This window comes from Loxodonta africana, chromosome 13 (assembly GCF_030014295.1).
Source record: "Loxodonta africana isolate mLoxAfr1 chromosome 13, mLoxAfr1.hap2, whole genome shotgun sequence".
NCBI lineage: Eukaryota > Metazoa > Chordata > Mammalia > Proboscidea > Elephantidae > Loxodonta > Loxodonta africana.
The window spans coordinates 38436055-38451599 of NC_087354.1; the positions used below are offsets into that span (position 1 = coordinate 38436055).

Consider the following 15545-nt stretch of genomic DNA (forward strand, 5'->3'; position numbering starts at 1 on the left):
TCATGCATTTGTAACACCCCATAAAGTCTACAACACAAAGAGTGATTCCTGCCGTAAACTATGGACTCAGTAATCACGTATCAGTATTGATTCATTAATTGCCAACAGATGTACCCCACACTAATGCAAGTTGTTGACAATAGGGGAAACTATTGGAATGGGGAAAAAGAATATATGGGAACTCCACCATCTGCTTGTTTTTCTTTTTGACTGTTCTAAAAAAGACCATTGATTAATTCAAAAAATTTTAAGAGGGCTTTTCATTTTGTATATACTATCTCAGTGCCTCAAGTTCCTATTTTTTGTTGAATAAATGAATGATGGTGAATCAATGACTGACATTTGTGACAAATTCAATTCACAGTGCCTGCACTGGGCTGTGTGGCAAGGGTGATGTGCACAGCCAGTCTTGAAGACACGATCCAGAGACTGGCTGGTCCGTTCCACTAGTCTTGCTCCTCTGCTTCAATTCTGTTCCAGTCCCAAACCTTCGGCGGTAGAACATTGACCATTCCAGAATATTCCAAGACTTATTTTCACACTTCCTGAAAAACACTGTTGGTCTTCTTTTCTTTTTCAGTGTAACTTCACAATTGAAAAAAACTGCTTAGAGAAATTAAATTGTTCTGGCCTAATCAATTCTTTATGTTGCCCCTAACAGTAAAAATGTCGCATTCTGCAAAATCATGTAGTAAAAATTAGAGAACTTATGCCCCGGGAGCACAACAGTTAAGCACTTGGCTGCTTACTGAAAGGTTGGCAGTTCGAACCCACCAAGTGGTTCTATGGGGAAAAGATCTGGCAGTCTGGTCTTGTAAAGAATACAGCCTATAAAGCTATATGGGGCGGTTCTGCTCTGTCACATGGGGTTGCTGTGAGTCAGAATCAACTCCACCGCACCCAACAACAACAATGCAACAATAGGTTTGGAACTTTGTAACCTGAGCAGTAACAATAACTACCTAAATTTCCACCTGTGTGTTAGCACGGAGAATCACTTGGTCTGTCTTTGCAGCCTTGAACTTAGGAACTTTTGTATCTTCCTTTGAGATGTAGATCCTTGAAATCAAATGCTTCTAATAGAAAACATTTTCACCAGTATTAAAACTGTGATGCAGAGGTGGTCTTCATAAATCAATGCCTCTTCCACACACAAGGTGAAACGTCTTCATGGCTTTTCGTCTGTAACTGAGTGAAAAACATGGTGGTTTTGAAGCCATTAAACAGCCACTCCTTGCGATGAAAAGAGGTACTTCACAGGGTTTTCAAATTTTTAAATTAAGGTCTTTATATACAGCTGAAGGAGGCCCAGTGGAGCAGTGGTTAAAGCGCTCAGCTGCTAACCAAAGGGTTGGCGGTTTGAACCCAGCAGCCACTCCGCGAGAAGAAGATGGGGCGGTCTGCTTCTATAAAGATTTCAGCCTTGGAAACCCTATGGGATGGTTCTGCTATGTCCTTCCTAGAGGGTTGCTGTGAGTGGGAATCGACTCAAGGGCAGCAGGTTAAGTTTGGATTTACATGTTGCAGAGGTGTTCTCTTTAGTTGAGAGAAAGCTTGTCCTCACCACTTCAGCACATTAACTTACTGGGAAAGAAATTTTGTCTGAACCAATGCGACTTCACATTGTACTGACCTTCATTGCCTGTTTACCAACAGCACATGCACGAATTCACATCACAGAAGCACACACCCTGTAGCAGTATGGGTTACGAAGCGTGTCTTATTTAGAAAAGGAAGACTTAAATCTCTTTTCATTTCTCTTACCTTACGGTGCTTCATTTTCTGCCTCTGTAATAGAGGAGCAATTCTTTGGTTCACTTTGATGTTTCTTCACTGTTCTCCATGATCTATGGAAAATAACTACAAATTAAGATGTTTTCTCCATCTCAGTTTTTCCTTATACCTACCTATGCATGTTGCTTATCTTGTTCACATATATAAACCCACCCCTTCTGTCATTGGAAGGGCTAAGGTAAACTATCCCAGAAGACCCCAGCACCCAGCCCTACAATGCTTCTGAGAACACGAGAGCCACGTCAGCATCCCCGTACCAAAATTCAGTACGTTCCCCACACCTGCCATTCCTTACTGCCCATCCTCTGCTATCCACTGTTCTAATTAAACCTGACTATGTTTTCTAGTACAAATTAGAAGGTGGTGGGTGAGGGGAAAGGCTGCTGAACTAAGTCACTCTACCTGCAATGAGAATGAACTTCACTGAGGTATAATTTACATACCATAAAATTCACCTTTTTAAAGTATACAGTTCAGTGGTAGTACTATTTACAAAGTTGTACAACCTTTACCACAATAACTTTAGGACATTTCCATCCCATTTTCAGTCACTCTCTATTCCTACCTCTAGCCCCCAAATTAAACCCATTGCCATCAGGTCGATTGTGACTCTTAACAACCCTACAGGACAGAGTAGAGCTGCCCCATAGGGTTTTCAGGGAGTGGATGGTGGATTCGAACTGCTGACCTTTTGGTTAGCAGCTGAGCTCTTAACCAGTGTCCCACCAGGGCTCCTCCTCTAGCCCCAGGCAACCATTTCATATAAATAGGATCATACACTATCGCATGGAGTCACTATGATTTGGAACAGCACTGATTACTTTGTGGCTTCTGACACTGAGCGTGATTGAGGTTCATCCATGTTGTAGCATGTATCAATACTTCATTCGTTTTTATAGCTCAGCAGTATTCCTTTGCATAAATACACCACATTTTGTTGATCTGATGAACATTTTTCACTTTTTGGTTAGTATGATTAATATTACTATAAACATTCACATTCAAGTCTTTATGTAGACACTTTTCATTTATTTTGGGTAGATATCTAGGTGGAGAACTGCTGGGTCATATGGTAATTTATGTTTTAACTTTTTAAGAAACTGCTAGAATATTTTCCAAAGTGGCTATACCATTTTACATTTCCACCAACCATGTCTTTCAGTTTCCCCACATCCCTGGGTGGTGCAGTTTGCTCTCAATGACTAATTTAAAAGGCTGGTTGTTTGAACCCACCCGGTAGCACTACGAAAAAAAAAAGGACTTGTGATCCGCTCCTGTGAAAATGTTTGTCAAGAAACTCCTATGGAATAGTTCTAACTCCACGACATGGGGTCACCATGAGTCAGAATCAACTTCACGTCCATTCTGACTCCATCTTACACAGTAGAACTGTTGCATAGGAGTTACTTGACAATTTTTTTAATTTGCGTTTTCCTAGTGACTATGATAGAGCTCTGGTGATGCAATGGTTCATAGCTTGGCTGCTGACCAAAAGGTCAGCAGTTTGAATCCACCAGACGCTCCTTGGAAACCCTATGGGGCAGTTCTACTCTGTCCTATAGGGTCACTATGAGTTGGAATCGACTCTGACGGCAGTGGGTTTGGTTTTTTTTTTGGTTTCGTGAATGTGACATCAAGCACCTTTTCATGTGTTTGTTAACCATTTGTATATCTTCTTTGCTAAAGTGTCTATTCAAATCTTTTGCCCACTTTTTGATTGGGTTGTCTTATTAGTGAGTTGAAAGAGTTCTTTATATATCCTGGATATAAGTCCTTTATCAGATAAATGATTTGCAAATATTTTCTCCGAGTCTGGGGTGGAAAGAAGCACTTTTCCTTGCCCTGTGGGAGAGCTCTAAGCCTTTGAGGTGGTTCTTTCCTCACAAGCGTGAACTGGTCAGTACTCAGCTGAACTGCAGCTCTCTATAGTTGTCTCTCTTTACAGCTATCTTTCCCAGTACTCTGTCCAGGGAAGTACTGCTACCTGGACCTTTCCTTCTTTCCACCTCCTTCACTCGGAGTCCAAGCTGGGTTTCCCCCATCCTGCACCACAGCCTCGAAATTCTGCTGTCCCTGTTACTCCATGTTGGCCAGAAACGGAAGTCTCAAGAGAGGTTTAAAATGTTACTTTGTATACAAGTTTCCCAAAGCTTGTCTACCCTTACAGGCAAAACTCTTCCTCTTCCCCATATACCAAACCAAAAAACAAAAACCAAAGCTGTTACTGTGGAGCTGAATGTCAGCTCATAGCAACCCTATAGGACAGAGTGGAACTGCCCCATGGGGTTTCCAAGATTGTGGGTTTCCAAGGCTGTGATCTTCATGGAAGCAGACTGCCATATCTTTCTCCCATGGAGCAGCTGGTGGGTTCCAAACACTGACCTTTAGGTTTGCAGCCAAGTGCTCCAACTACTGCATCACCTGGGCTCTTCTCGCCTTTTACCAGCCCCCTTCAATTACTTCTGGAGAAACCAGGCCCTTATAACTGTGTAGCACATTACAGCTGACAAAGTAATTTCAAATATTGAGGTAACATGGTTTTATGCTGGAAAAAATACAACTTGTGTCATCTTCATGTGAAAAAAAAGGTGGTTATTAAAAACCCATAGAAAAAGGCATAGGGTCGAACCTTGTGGAAATATGTCTAAATCTCTACATGTAATAGAAACAACAAAATAACAGTAGCTGCCACCACGTCACCTAGTGCTTTAAACCAGGCATTTTCCTTTTGAATTTACTCACTGTCTTGGGCACTGGTGTTGCTTGTCTCTACCAGGCTGATATCATACGGGGCTGAACTGGCCCTCTGAAGGTGGCTCTTCCTAATAGCAAAGGGGAGAGAGACACACATGGAAAAGGGTAAGTGAAGGACATGTCAGAACAACTAGAAAGATTGAACGTGCATATTTGAGGTTTGTTTTCTTCTCCACAACTACCTAAAATTGTCAGGGTTGCCCTGAAACTGGGTTCGATGATTTAACAGATACACCCGGGCAGGTAGGTCATCTGGGGGGACTTCAGATTTTGATAATGCTGCTTTTTTGCTTAATCTAGAGCTGCTGTCTTCTACACCAAAGCCCTTATGGTAACGTTTAGAGACATGTTATATTTTAGTGGAATGTTCTTGTGCTCTTTTTAAGATTAAAAAAAAATTTTTTTCATTAATTAGTTGGCACCCCTATGTGACACAGGTTAGCTTTAGTTAATCTATTAATGGTACTTCAGAAACTCTTTTTGGCTCTTTTTAAGATTCCCGATCAATCTTTTTAGTCATCTGATCAATTAATATGCTTGTAATTATATTCAGATAATCATAATAAAGGTTTTTAATATTAAAGATTTTAGAATGTATAGCTTTAATTTTTTCAATATGTCAGTATGCGTTTGTGTTAATGAAAATGAATTCAAGCTCTTTTATCAAAGCAAAATGAGATGTATTTTGTAAACACACACGGGCTTCTCCTCCTGAAGGACTACCGATGTCAGTCCAGATTTGGGCGTTAGGTAGGGTACCATTTTGGACCACATTCAAAGCTGGTACTGATAGTTACTGTAGTTCAGAAGGCGCTCAGCTTAAAGCAGTTTAACCGCAAAGGGACCCGAGAACTTCACTCAACGGTGGCTTAGTTCCATTTGTGAAAGCACCACGTTTTTTTCCGTCCAGTAGTGATATATATATTTTAATGTACTTTAGATGAAGGGTTACAGAGCAAACAAGTTTCTCATTAAACAATTAATACACATTGTTTTGTGACATTCGTTGCCAACCCCAAACATGTCAACACTCTCCTTTTCTTGACCTTAGGGTTCCCCTGTGCCAGCTTTCCTGTTCCCTCCTGCCTTCTCGTCCTTGTCCCTGGGCTGGTGTGCCCATTTAGTCTTTTTTGTTTTATAGGCCTGTCTTATCTTTGGCTGAAGGGTGAACCCCAGGAGTGACTTCATTATGGAGCTATAAGGGTGTCTGGGGGCCATACTCTTGGGGTTTCTCCAGTCTCTGTCAGACCAGTAAGTCTGGTCTTTTTTTTTTTTTTTTGGTGATTTGGAATTTTGTTCTACATTTTTCTCCAGCTCCAGGACCCTCTATTGTGATCCCTGTCAGAGGAGTCAGCTGGGCACCATTTAGTTGTGCCAGACTCAGTCTGGTGGAGGCTGTGGTACTTGTGGTCCATTAGTCCTTTGGACTAATCTTTCCCTCATGTCTTTGGTTTTCTTCTTTCTCCCTTGCTCTAGACGGGGTGAGACCAGTCGAGTATCTTAGATGGCAACTCACAAGCTTTTAAGCCAGGCGCTACCCACCAAAGTAGAATGTAGAACATTTTCTTTATAATAAACTATGTTATGTCAGTTGAGCTAGATGTTCCCTGAGACGATGGTCCCCAGAGCCCTCAGCCCAGTAATTTAGTCTCTTGGGGAGTTTAGATGTGTCTATGGAGCTTCCGTGACCTTGCCATGGACAAGATGGAAAGCACCACATTTTCCAGAGGCAAAATACAGTATAAAATAGCCCAAATCTTATTTCTAGATTCCATAAGAAATAGCAACTCATGTTACTTTTCAAACTAACTCTGCTGCTGGCATCGTTAAAGCACATTCTCTGCCATGTCATCATGTAAAAATGCCTCTGCTTGTGTCATTCAAAACTGGAAAAGCTGCAATTTCAAGCGTATTGCAACCCTCTCTGGAAAAGATTCACGGCTGTTATTTTTGTAAGAATGTTCAGGGTGCTATTTTTTTCTCATTGATTAAACTAAGATCCATTTTTCAAATGTTCCAAAATGAAAATGTATAACTATGATGACCAAAAGGTTGTTTATTTTATTATGAAATAAATCATACATAGAAAGAGTAGATGCAAATATTTACACAGTTTAAAAATCAATAATAAACACCCATGTACTGAGCACATTAGGAGGCAATTAACACATTTCAGAAGCCCCATGTGTCCCTTTTCTAGTTCCCTCTCTCTACTGTAAGCAGCCACATCCCGTATTTTATGCCAATTAGTCCCTTCCTTTTGTTTAAACTTTTTACCACTTAGGTGTATGTCCCTAAACAATACCTCATTTCATATTGACGAATTTTAAGTTTTGTATATATGGAATCATACTGTCATGTTTTCTTCTAGATTTTTCCCTCACATTGTCTCTAAGGTTGACCTAGGTTGATGTGCGTAGTTGTAGTTCATTCGTGTCTGCTGTTGTATATTCTTTGGTAGCAACACCCTAATGTATTTGCCCATTTTACTGTTAATGGGTACTCGAGTAATTTACTATTTTTTGCCATTATGAACAGTTCTACTAGAAATTCCTGGGTACATGTGTGAGAGTTTCTGTAAGGTATATACCCAGAAGTGAAACTATCATGTTGTGTACATTGGTTCAACTTTACAAAGTATTTGCAATCTGTTCCAAAAGTAGTACCTCATAACATTTTATAGTCTTTAAAATTTTTTTTTGCCAATCTGAATGGTATCTCGTTGTGATTTTAATTTGCACTTCCCTGACCACTGATAAGATTGAACATCTTTTTATATGTTTATGAACCTTTCGTTTTATATCAATTGTATTTATTTTTCCCATTTGTCCACAGATTTATCTTTTTCTTAATGATGTATAGGAGTTGTTGATACATTCAGGACACATATAATTTGTTTTCCTGTGTTACAAGTGTCTTCTCCCAGTTTGTAGCTTGGGTTTTCGTTTTCTTATGGTATCTTTTGATAACTAGACACTTTCAATTTTAATACAGCAAACTTACCAACCATTTCTTTCATGATGTGTGCTCCTTGAGTCTTGTTCCAGAAATCTATCCCTACCCCAAGGACACAGAGACATTCTTTTAAATGCTCTTTTGAGCATTTTCATTTTGCCTTTCACATTTAGGTCTTTAATCTACCTGTACTGATTTTGAGGTATGCTGTGAGGCAGGGATCCAATATTCATGGGCCTATCTTTCTATTAAGGTCTTCCATCAAGTGGACTCCGACTCATAGTGACTCTAAGGATGGAGTAGAAGGGCCCCATTGGGTTTCCAAGGAGCAGCTGGTGGATTTGAACTTTCAGCCTTTTGGTTAGTAGCTGAACTGTTAACCACTGTGCTACCAGGGCTCCATCTTTCTCTTATGTTTCATTAATCTCTTTGTCTATCCCTAAATCAATAAGACACTGCCGAAATTATTATAGCTTTGTAACATATCTTGATATCTTGTACACTCTCCCTACCTTAATCTTATTTCAGGATGTCTTGGTTAGTTTAGACTTCTCCACTTTCATATGAGTTTTTTATTTTGGCCCGTCTTTTTGTTTGTGTGTGTTTATTGCTATAAACTGACCTCTGAGCACTGCTTTTGCTATGTCCCAAAGGTTCTGGTAGGATGTGTTTTCATTCTCATTTGATTCTCTGAATTTCTTTATTCTGTTCTTAATTCCTTCTGTAACCCAGTAGTTTTTGAACAAGGTATTGTTCAGTTTCCATGTATTTGATTTTTTCCCTTGCTTTTTCTGTTATTGATTTCTACTTTTATGGCTTTATAATCAGAAAAGATGCTTTGTAATATTTTGATGTTTTAGATTTTGTTAAGGCTTGCTTTGTGGCCTAATATGTGGTCTACTCTGGAGAATGTTCCATGTGCATTGGAAAGGAGTATACTTGGCTACTGTTGGGTGGAATCTTCTGTATATGTCTATGAGATCAAGTTGGTTGATTGTAGCATTTAGATCTTCGTGTCTTTAATGAGCTTCTTTCTGAATGTTCTGCCTTTCACCGAAAGTGGTGTGTTAAGTCTCCTACTATTATTGTGCAGCTATTTCTCTTTTCAATGCTGTTAGAGTTTATGTATTTTGGAGCCCTGCTGGGTGTGTAAATATTTATTGTGGTTATGTCCTCCTGGTGTATTGACCCTTTAATCGTTATATAGTGTCCTCCTTATCTTTTTTGGTGGGTTTTGCTTTAAAGTCTATTTTGCCAGAGATTAATATTGCGACTCCTGCTCTTTACTGATTGTTGTTTGCTTGATGTATTTTTTTTCATCCTTTGAGTTTTAGTTTGCATCTTTAAGTCAAAGGTGTGTCTCTTGTAGGCAGCATATAGACAGTGTTTTTTTTTTTTTAATCCATTCTGCCACTCTCTCTTTATTGGTGCATTTAGTCCATTTACATTCAGCATAATTATTGATAGGTATGAGTTTAGTGCTGTCATTTTGATGTATTTTTGTGTGTGTGTTGTTGACAGTTTCTTTGTTCCACTTAATTTTCTGTGCAGAGTCTTTTCATCTTTTTCACTGTTGTTGATTTTGTATTTTCTGAGTCTTTACATTTTTCTTTCTATTTTGATATGTAGGATTGTTAGTTTCCTTTGCAGTTACCTTACTATTTACCCCTATTTTTCTAAAGTTTAAATCAATCTTTTATTTCTTTATATTGCCTTGACTTCCTTTCCATATGAAAGATCTATGACTACATTATTTAGTCCCTCTTTTTTGTTACAATGTTGTCATCTTTTACATATTGACGTCTCTGTTTTCCTATTTTCAGTGTTTTAGCTTTGATCTATTTTTGTGACTTCCCTGTCTGGGTTGATATCTGGTTTTTCTGTCCTGTGTTCGAGTCTTGGGTTGTTATTTGATGTTATTGATTTTCTAATCAGAGGACTCCCTGTAGTATTTCTTGTAATTTTGGTTTGGTTTTTACAAATTCCCTAAACTTTTGTTTGTCTGGAAATGCTCTAATTTTGCCATCAAATTTGAGAGACAGTTTTGCTAGATATGTAATTGTTGCCTAACAATTTTTTTCCTTCAAGACTTCATATATGTCATCCCACTGCTTTCTTGCTGGCATGGTTTCTGCTGAGTAGTCTGAGTTTAGTCTTATTGACTCCTTTGTAGACGAATTTTTGTTTATCCCTAGCCGCTCTTAAAATTCTCTCTTTATCTTTGGTTTTTGGCAAGTTTGATTATAATATGTCTTGGTGATTTGGGGAGGGGGGGATCTACCTTATTTGGGGTTTGATGAGCTTCTTGGATAGATATCTTTCATGACATCAGGGAAGTTGTCTGCCAACAAATCTTCAACAACTCTCTCTATTTTCTGTTATCCTCCCCCCCCACCCCATTCTGGTACTCCAATCACTTGTAGGTTACTCCTCCTGATAGAGCCCCACATAATTCTTAGAGTTTCTTCATTTTTAAAAAATTCTTTTATCTGACTTTTCCTCAAATAAGTTGCTGTCAAGTGTTTTATTTTCAGTCTCACTAATTCTGACTTCCATTACCTCAGTTCTGCTCCTATGACTTTCTATTGAGCTGTCTAATTCTGAAATTTTTTTGTTAATCATTTGGATTTCTGATTGCTGTCTCTCTGGGGATTCTTGTAGCCTGTTAAATTTATCATTATGCTCTTGTATAACCTTTTTAAATTCTTCTATTGCTTTGTGTGTTCCTTGGCTTATTCTGCGTTTTGCTGATCTCCTTCCTGATCTCTTGAAGAGTTCTGTATATTAATCTTTTGAATTCTATCTCTGGTAATTCCAAGAATTTCTCTTCCTCCAGAAGGTTTCTTGATTTTTTGTTTTGGTGGCTTGCTGAAACCATCATGGTCTGCCTCTATATGTGATGTGATAGTGACTTGTCTCTGAGCCATCAATAAGTTATTATAATTATTTTATGTTTGCTTACTGTGTCCTAGCTTCTTGTTTTGATATGCCCAAATAGGCTGGTTGTGTGTGCTAGTTCAATTATTGGCATCTCTGAAGCTCTCACATCCTGTTTCCAGGTGGCTAGAGTTGTTACTAGGCATGTGAGCCCAGGAGTCCATTTACTTTTCTTGTGTGGATTCAGCTCAGGTGTCCAATTTGTTAGTCATCAAGTGTGTAGTGCAGGCTCTCCCTACAGTCTTAGATGGGCACAGATGAGTGGAGTAGGCACTGGCTACACTAGGGGGTCATGCACTGATCAAGGCTAGGGGCTGACTGTTGCCTCTGAGTGTCTGGGTGGAAGGCGTGTCCCTGTTCCCTAGAGCATGTAGGTGAGTGGGTTTTGTAGCCTAGCAATGGGCACTCAGATCTGTTTGCTGTAAAGACTGGGAGCCACCACTTATTCCTGGACCCCTGTTGCAAGTAGTTCAGTGGAGTGGGTAGAGCCACCAGTCCTCAGGCCCCTGATGTGGGTAGGTGAGGACCCTGCTTAATGGGCAGGGGAGTGTTGTGTCAAATGTCACAAATCTGCCACTCCCCCTTATAGCAGATATAGATGAAAATAGACTTCTGGTATATACCCTCTTGTACTGTGCTAATGAGGGCCTATGCAATTAAAATGGGCCTACACAGGTCTATGCAGGGGTGAAAGGCATTCAAAGTCTGTGGACTCCTTATGCATGTGTCTAGGCAAAGGGGTTATGCCTGCCCTGAGTTCCTGGTTTCGGGGAGCTGGCAGATTATTTTTTCCTGTTTGTTAATTTGTTCTCTCTCCAAACCTGGGAGAATGGCTCAGGGCACGTGATGGGTCCTACTTCTGGCCCAGCAGGCGCAGCAATCACTAAAGCTGACCAGGACTCAAAGCAGAGTGGGGAAGGGTCAGGTATGTGGGAGAGAGGTACTTCCCAAAAGGTTTTTTTTTTTTTAATCCGTGCAGGAGGTTAGATGTTTGTATGTATCTTTTGCTGACTGAGAGCCATTTCTCACTGGTTCTGGAGGCTTGAACAGACTCTCCGCTGCTCAGTTTCTCCCGATGTGGAACGCACGTCCTGAGTGCCACTGCTTGCGTCACCCCTTGTGAACTAGCCTATCCAGCCTGCAGAGTGCCAGTGCCGGCCAGGTCAGGTCTAGCAACTCCTCGCTGCTTCCAAACTGCCTTTCCCTCCCCCTGCTGCTGCTCAGTCTGATTCCTCAGCTTTGTCTTTGATGTGCAGGGCTCCTAGATTGTCATATATAATCAATTCACTTGTTTTTTGGGGTCTTCGTTGTAAGAGACACTATAGGAAGCGTCTGACTACTCCGCCATCTTGGCCCCACCTCCTCATATGAATTTTAAAATTAGTTTGTCAAATTCAAATACTACCCCCCCAAAAAAAAAACCCACAAAAAACTTATTGGGACTTCGAGTGGAATTTCACTGAATCTACAATTCAATTTGGGAAGAACTGACCTCTTTTTAATATTGAGCCTTTCAAACTATGAATATTTATTTGGCATTTTTATTATCTTTGAAATAAGCTTTATAATCCTTTCCATAAGGTCTCAGACCTCATTTGATTTATTCACAGAAATGATATTTTTTAATGTTACTATAAATGCTTAGCTTTTAAAATTTCATTTTTCAAAGTGTTGATTCAGTTTATTATTGTAGATTGATTTTGTATATTGATTTTGTAAATAAACAACCTAGACTAATTAATTTTAATAATCTTTCTGTACATTCTTTTGGATTTTCTAAATACATATAATCATATCATTTATAAATAATGACAGTTCTAGCTATTTTGTGGCAATCCATATGCCTTTTCTTTGTTTTTATTGCCTTACTGGACTAGCGATGATAGCAGACTCCTTTGTCTCATTCCTGATATAAAAGTTTTATAGATACCCTTTTCTTTTTCCTGTATTAGTAGAAATTTTCATTGAGAAAGTTATAAGATTTTTCTTTAATCTGTTAATGAGATGAAATATATTAGATAATATTTTAATGTCACAAAAACGTTGCATTCCTGGAATAATCCCAAGATTGTCATGATATAATTACTAAATTTTTTTTATTTTATACACTGCTGGATTTGTCTTGCTAATTTTTAACCTTTTAAATCCAGGTTAATGAACAAGATTTGCCCATAATTTTCTTTTTTCATACTTTTTTAACAAGCTTGGGTAGCAAAGAGATGCTATTCTAAAAAAGAAATTGGTGCTTATTCTCTATTTTTCTATTCTCTGTTACAGTATGTATTTTTGTTTAAAAGAACTCACCAGGCCTGAGATTTTCTTTGTAAGAAGATTTTAAACTATGGACTCAATTTACTTAACGGTTACAAGACATTTCAGTTTAAGTATTTGTTCTCGAGCTAGTTTAGGGGAGCTATCTTTTTTTAGAGATTTTTGCATTTTATCTAAGTTTTCAAATTTACTGGCATAAAGTTATACAAAATATCTTTTATCTTTTTAATGTCCATAGTACCTGAGTAGGAGTTTTCATGCCACAGTGGTTAAACACTTGGCTGCTAACTGAAAGGTTTGCAGTTTGAACCCACTAGCAGCTCTGCGGGAGAAAAGATGTGGCAGTCTGCTTCCCTAAAGATTAAAAAAAAAAAAAAAAAGGAAACTCTATGGGGCAGTTCTGCTTTGTCCTGTATGGTCACTGTGAGTCGGAATTGACTTGATGGCAACAGGTTTTGGTTTAGCACCTGAGTTATAGACCCTTTTTTCATTCCTAGTATTGCTCATTTGTACCTCTTCACTCTTTTTCCTTGATACAGATTCTTTTCAAAGAACCAAACTTTAGTTCTGTCGCTCCTCTCTATTAGATCTTTTGCACACTTATTGTCATTAATTCCTGTTCTTTATTATTTACTCTTCTATTTTCCTGGCATTTATTTTGTAATTCTTTTTCTTAGTAAGATGAATGCTTAGCTTATTGATTTTCAGGCTTTTCTTCTTTTCGAATCTAAGCATTTAGGGCTATGAATTTCCCTCTGCTGGTTTAGTGGCATTTCACAATGTTTGTTACATAGCATTTTCATTATAGTTCAGGTAAAAATATTTTCTAATGTTCATCAAATTCTTCTTTGATTCACGAATTATAAAGAAATGTGTTTAGTTTCCAAATGTAAATGCTTTTTCTAGTTAATTTTTGTCACTTATTTTTTCCAACTTACTAATTCTGGGGTAGAGAATATGGCCTATATGTGGTACAATATCACACCTTTGAAATGTGTTACAAATTATAATAATGTGTTATAATAAATGTGTTACAAAGTTGTGCTGGGTATAAAATCCAGTACAGACAAAAAGTTTCATAAATATTTTATATGAGCTCGTAAAAATTTTTAACTGTTGGGTACCGCCTTCTAGAGTAAGGCTAGTAGATCAGGCTTGGTAATTACTACTTACTTGTTAATTATATAATTACTGATATATTTAGATTTAAATCTACCATGTTTTTTTCTCACTTTATTTTTTATCAATTGATTATTTATCGTTCTATTTGTATCCTTCTGCTAGCTTAAATATTACACATTTTGGTTTTATGTTCTTTTAATTGCTACCCTAGACATTTTAATATTTATTCTTAACATATCAAGATCTAAAATTAACCTATATATTTATCCTTTTCCCACAAAAAAGACCTTAAAACACTTTAATTATAATTCTTTCAACTTATTTGCTTCTGCTGTCATATATTTTAATTCCTTTTTTTAATACACAGGATATTATCAAAATTTATACAATATTTGCTTTGATTTATTCACATATTAACAACTTTCTCTGTTCTTTCATGCCTCTCAGACATGCCATATAGGATCACTTTCCTTCTGCTTAAAGTATATCCTTTGGGCAGAAGGTTTACTAATGGCAAAATGTCTCAAATTTTGCCTGTCTAAATGACATATTTGTCTAAAGTCTTCATTTTACCCTCATTCCTGAAAAATACTTTCACTAACACAGAAATTCAGAGTTGATAGTTGTTTTCTCTCAACATATTGAAAATATCATTTCTCTATCTTCTGGTTTTACGTTTTTCCTTTTGAGAATTAAGCAACATCATGATTAACGGAGAAAGGATTGAAGTTGTCAAAGATTTCATTTTAACTGGATCCACAATCAACGCTCATGGAAGCAGCAGTCAAGAAATCAAATGATGTATTGCATTGGGCAAATCTGCTACAAAAAACCTCTTTAATGTGTTAAAAAGCAAAGACGTCACTTTGAGGACTAAGATGCGCCTGACCCAAGCCATGGTATTTTCGGTCACCTCATATGCATGTGAAAGCTGGACAACTGAATAAGGAAGACCGAAGAAGAATTGATGCCTTTGAATTATGGCGTTGGCAAAGAGTATTGAATTGAATATACCACGGACTGCCAGAAGAACAAACAAATCTGTCTCAGAAGAAGTACAGCCAAATTGCTGCCTAGAAGCAAGCATGGTGAGACTTCATCTACTTTGGACATGTTATAAGGAGGGACAGGTCCCTGGAGAAGGATATCATGCTTGGTAAAATAGAGGGTCAGCAAAAAAAGGAATACCCTCGATGAGATGATAGACAGTGGCTGCAACAACGGGCTCAAGCATAATTGACTCGACAGCACCTAACAACAACATTTTCTGGTTTTGCTTTTTTCCTTTTGAGAAGTGAGTTTGTTGCATCTTTGAAGGTAATCTGTCATTCTTTTTTAGTTACTTTTGAGATCTCCCTCTTTGCATTTGGTGTTTCGTAGTTTTACTATGATGTGTCCAGATGTAAATGGATTTTTTATCCTGCTTGTGATTTGTAGAATCTTCCGGAATCTGTGGGTGACTTTTATCAGTTCAGGGAAGGCTACAGACATTACCTTTTCAAATATAGCCTCAGCCTCATTTCTTTCTTCTTTTGGAATTCCAATTAAACATGTTAAACATTCACTCCAGCCTCCGTATTTCTTGACCTCTCTCTCATATTTTCGTTTCTTTTTCTCTCAGACCTACCTTCTAATTTCTTTTCATCTTTCTTCCAACTCATGAATTATGTCCTTTATTGTGTCTAGTCTACTGTTAAAAAACATACACTGAG

The 15545-nt window shown here is 38.1% G+C and overlaps 1 protein-coding gene across 1 annotated transcript in view; it reads right to left on the minus strand.

Annotated features, from left to right (window-relative positions):
* Positions 1 to 358: 358 nt before the first annotated feature.
* Positions 359 to 15545, minus strand: part of NRG4 (neuregulin 4) — a 79183-nt gene continuing 63996 nt past the window's right edge. The window contains exons 4-5 of the mRNA XM_064296143.1: positions 4537 to 4616; positions 359 to 585 (exon numbers count right to left, since the gene is read on the minus strand). Coding sequence (XP_064152213.1) covers positions 359 to 585; positions 4537 to 4616 — 307 coding nt within the window. The remainder of the gene's footprint in view (positions 586 to 4536; positions 4617 to 15545) is intronic.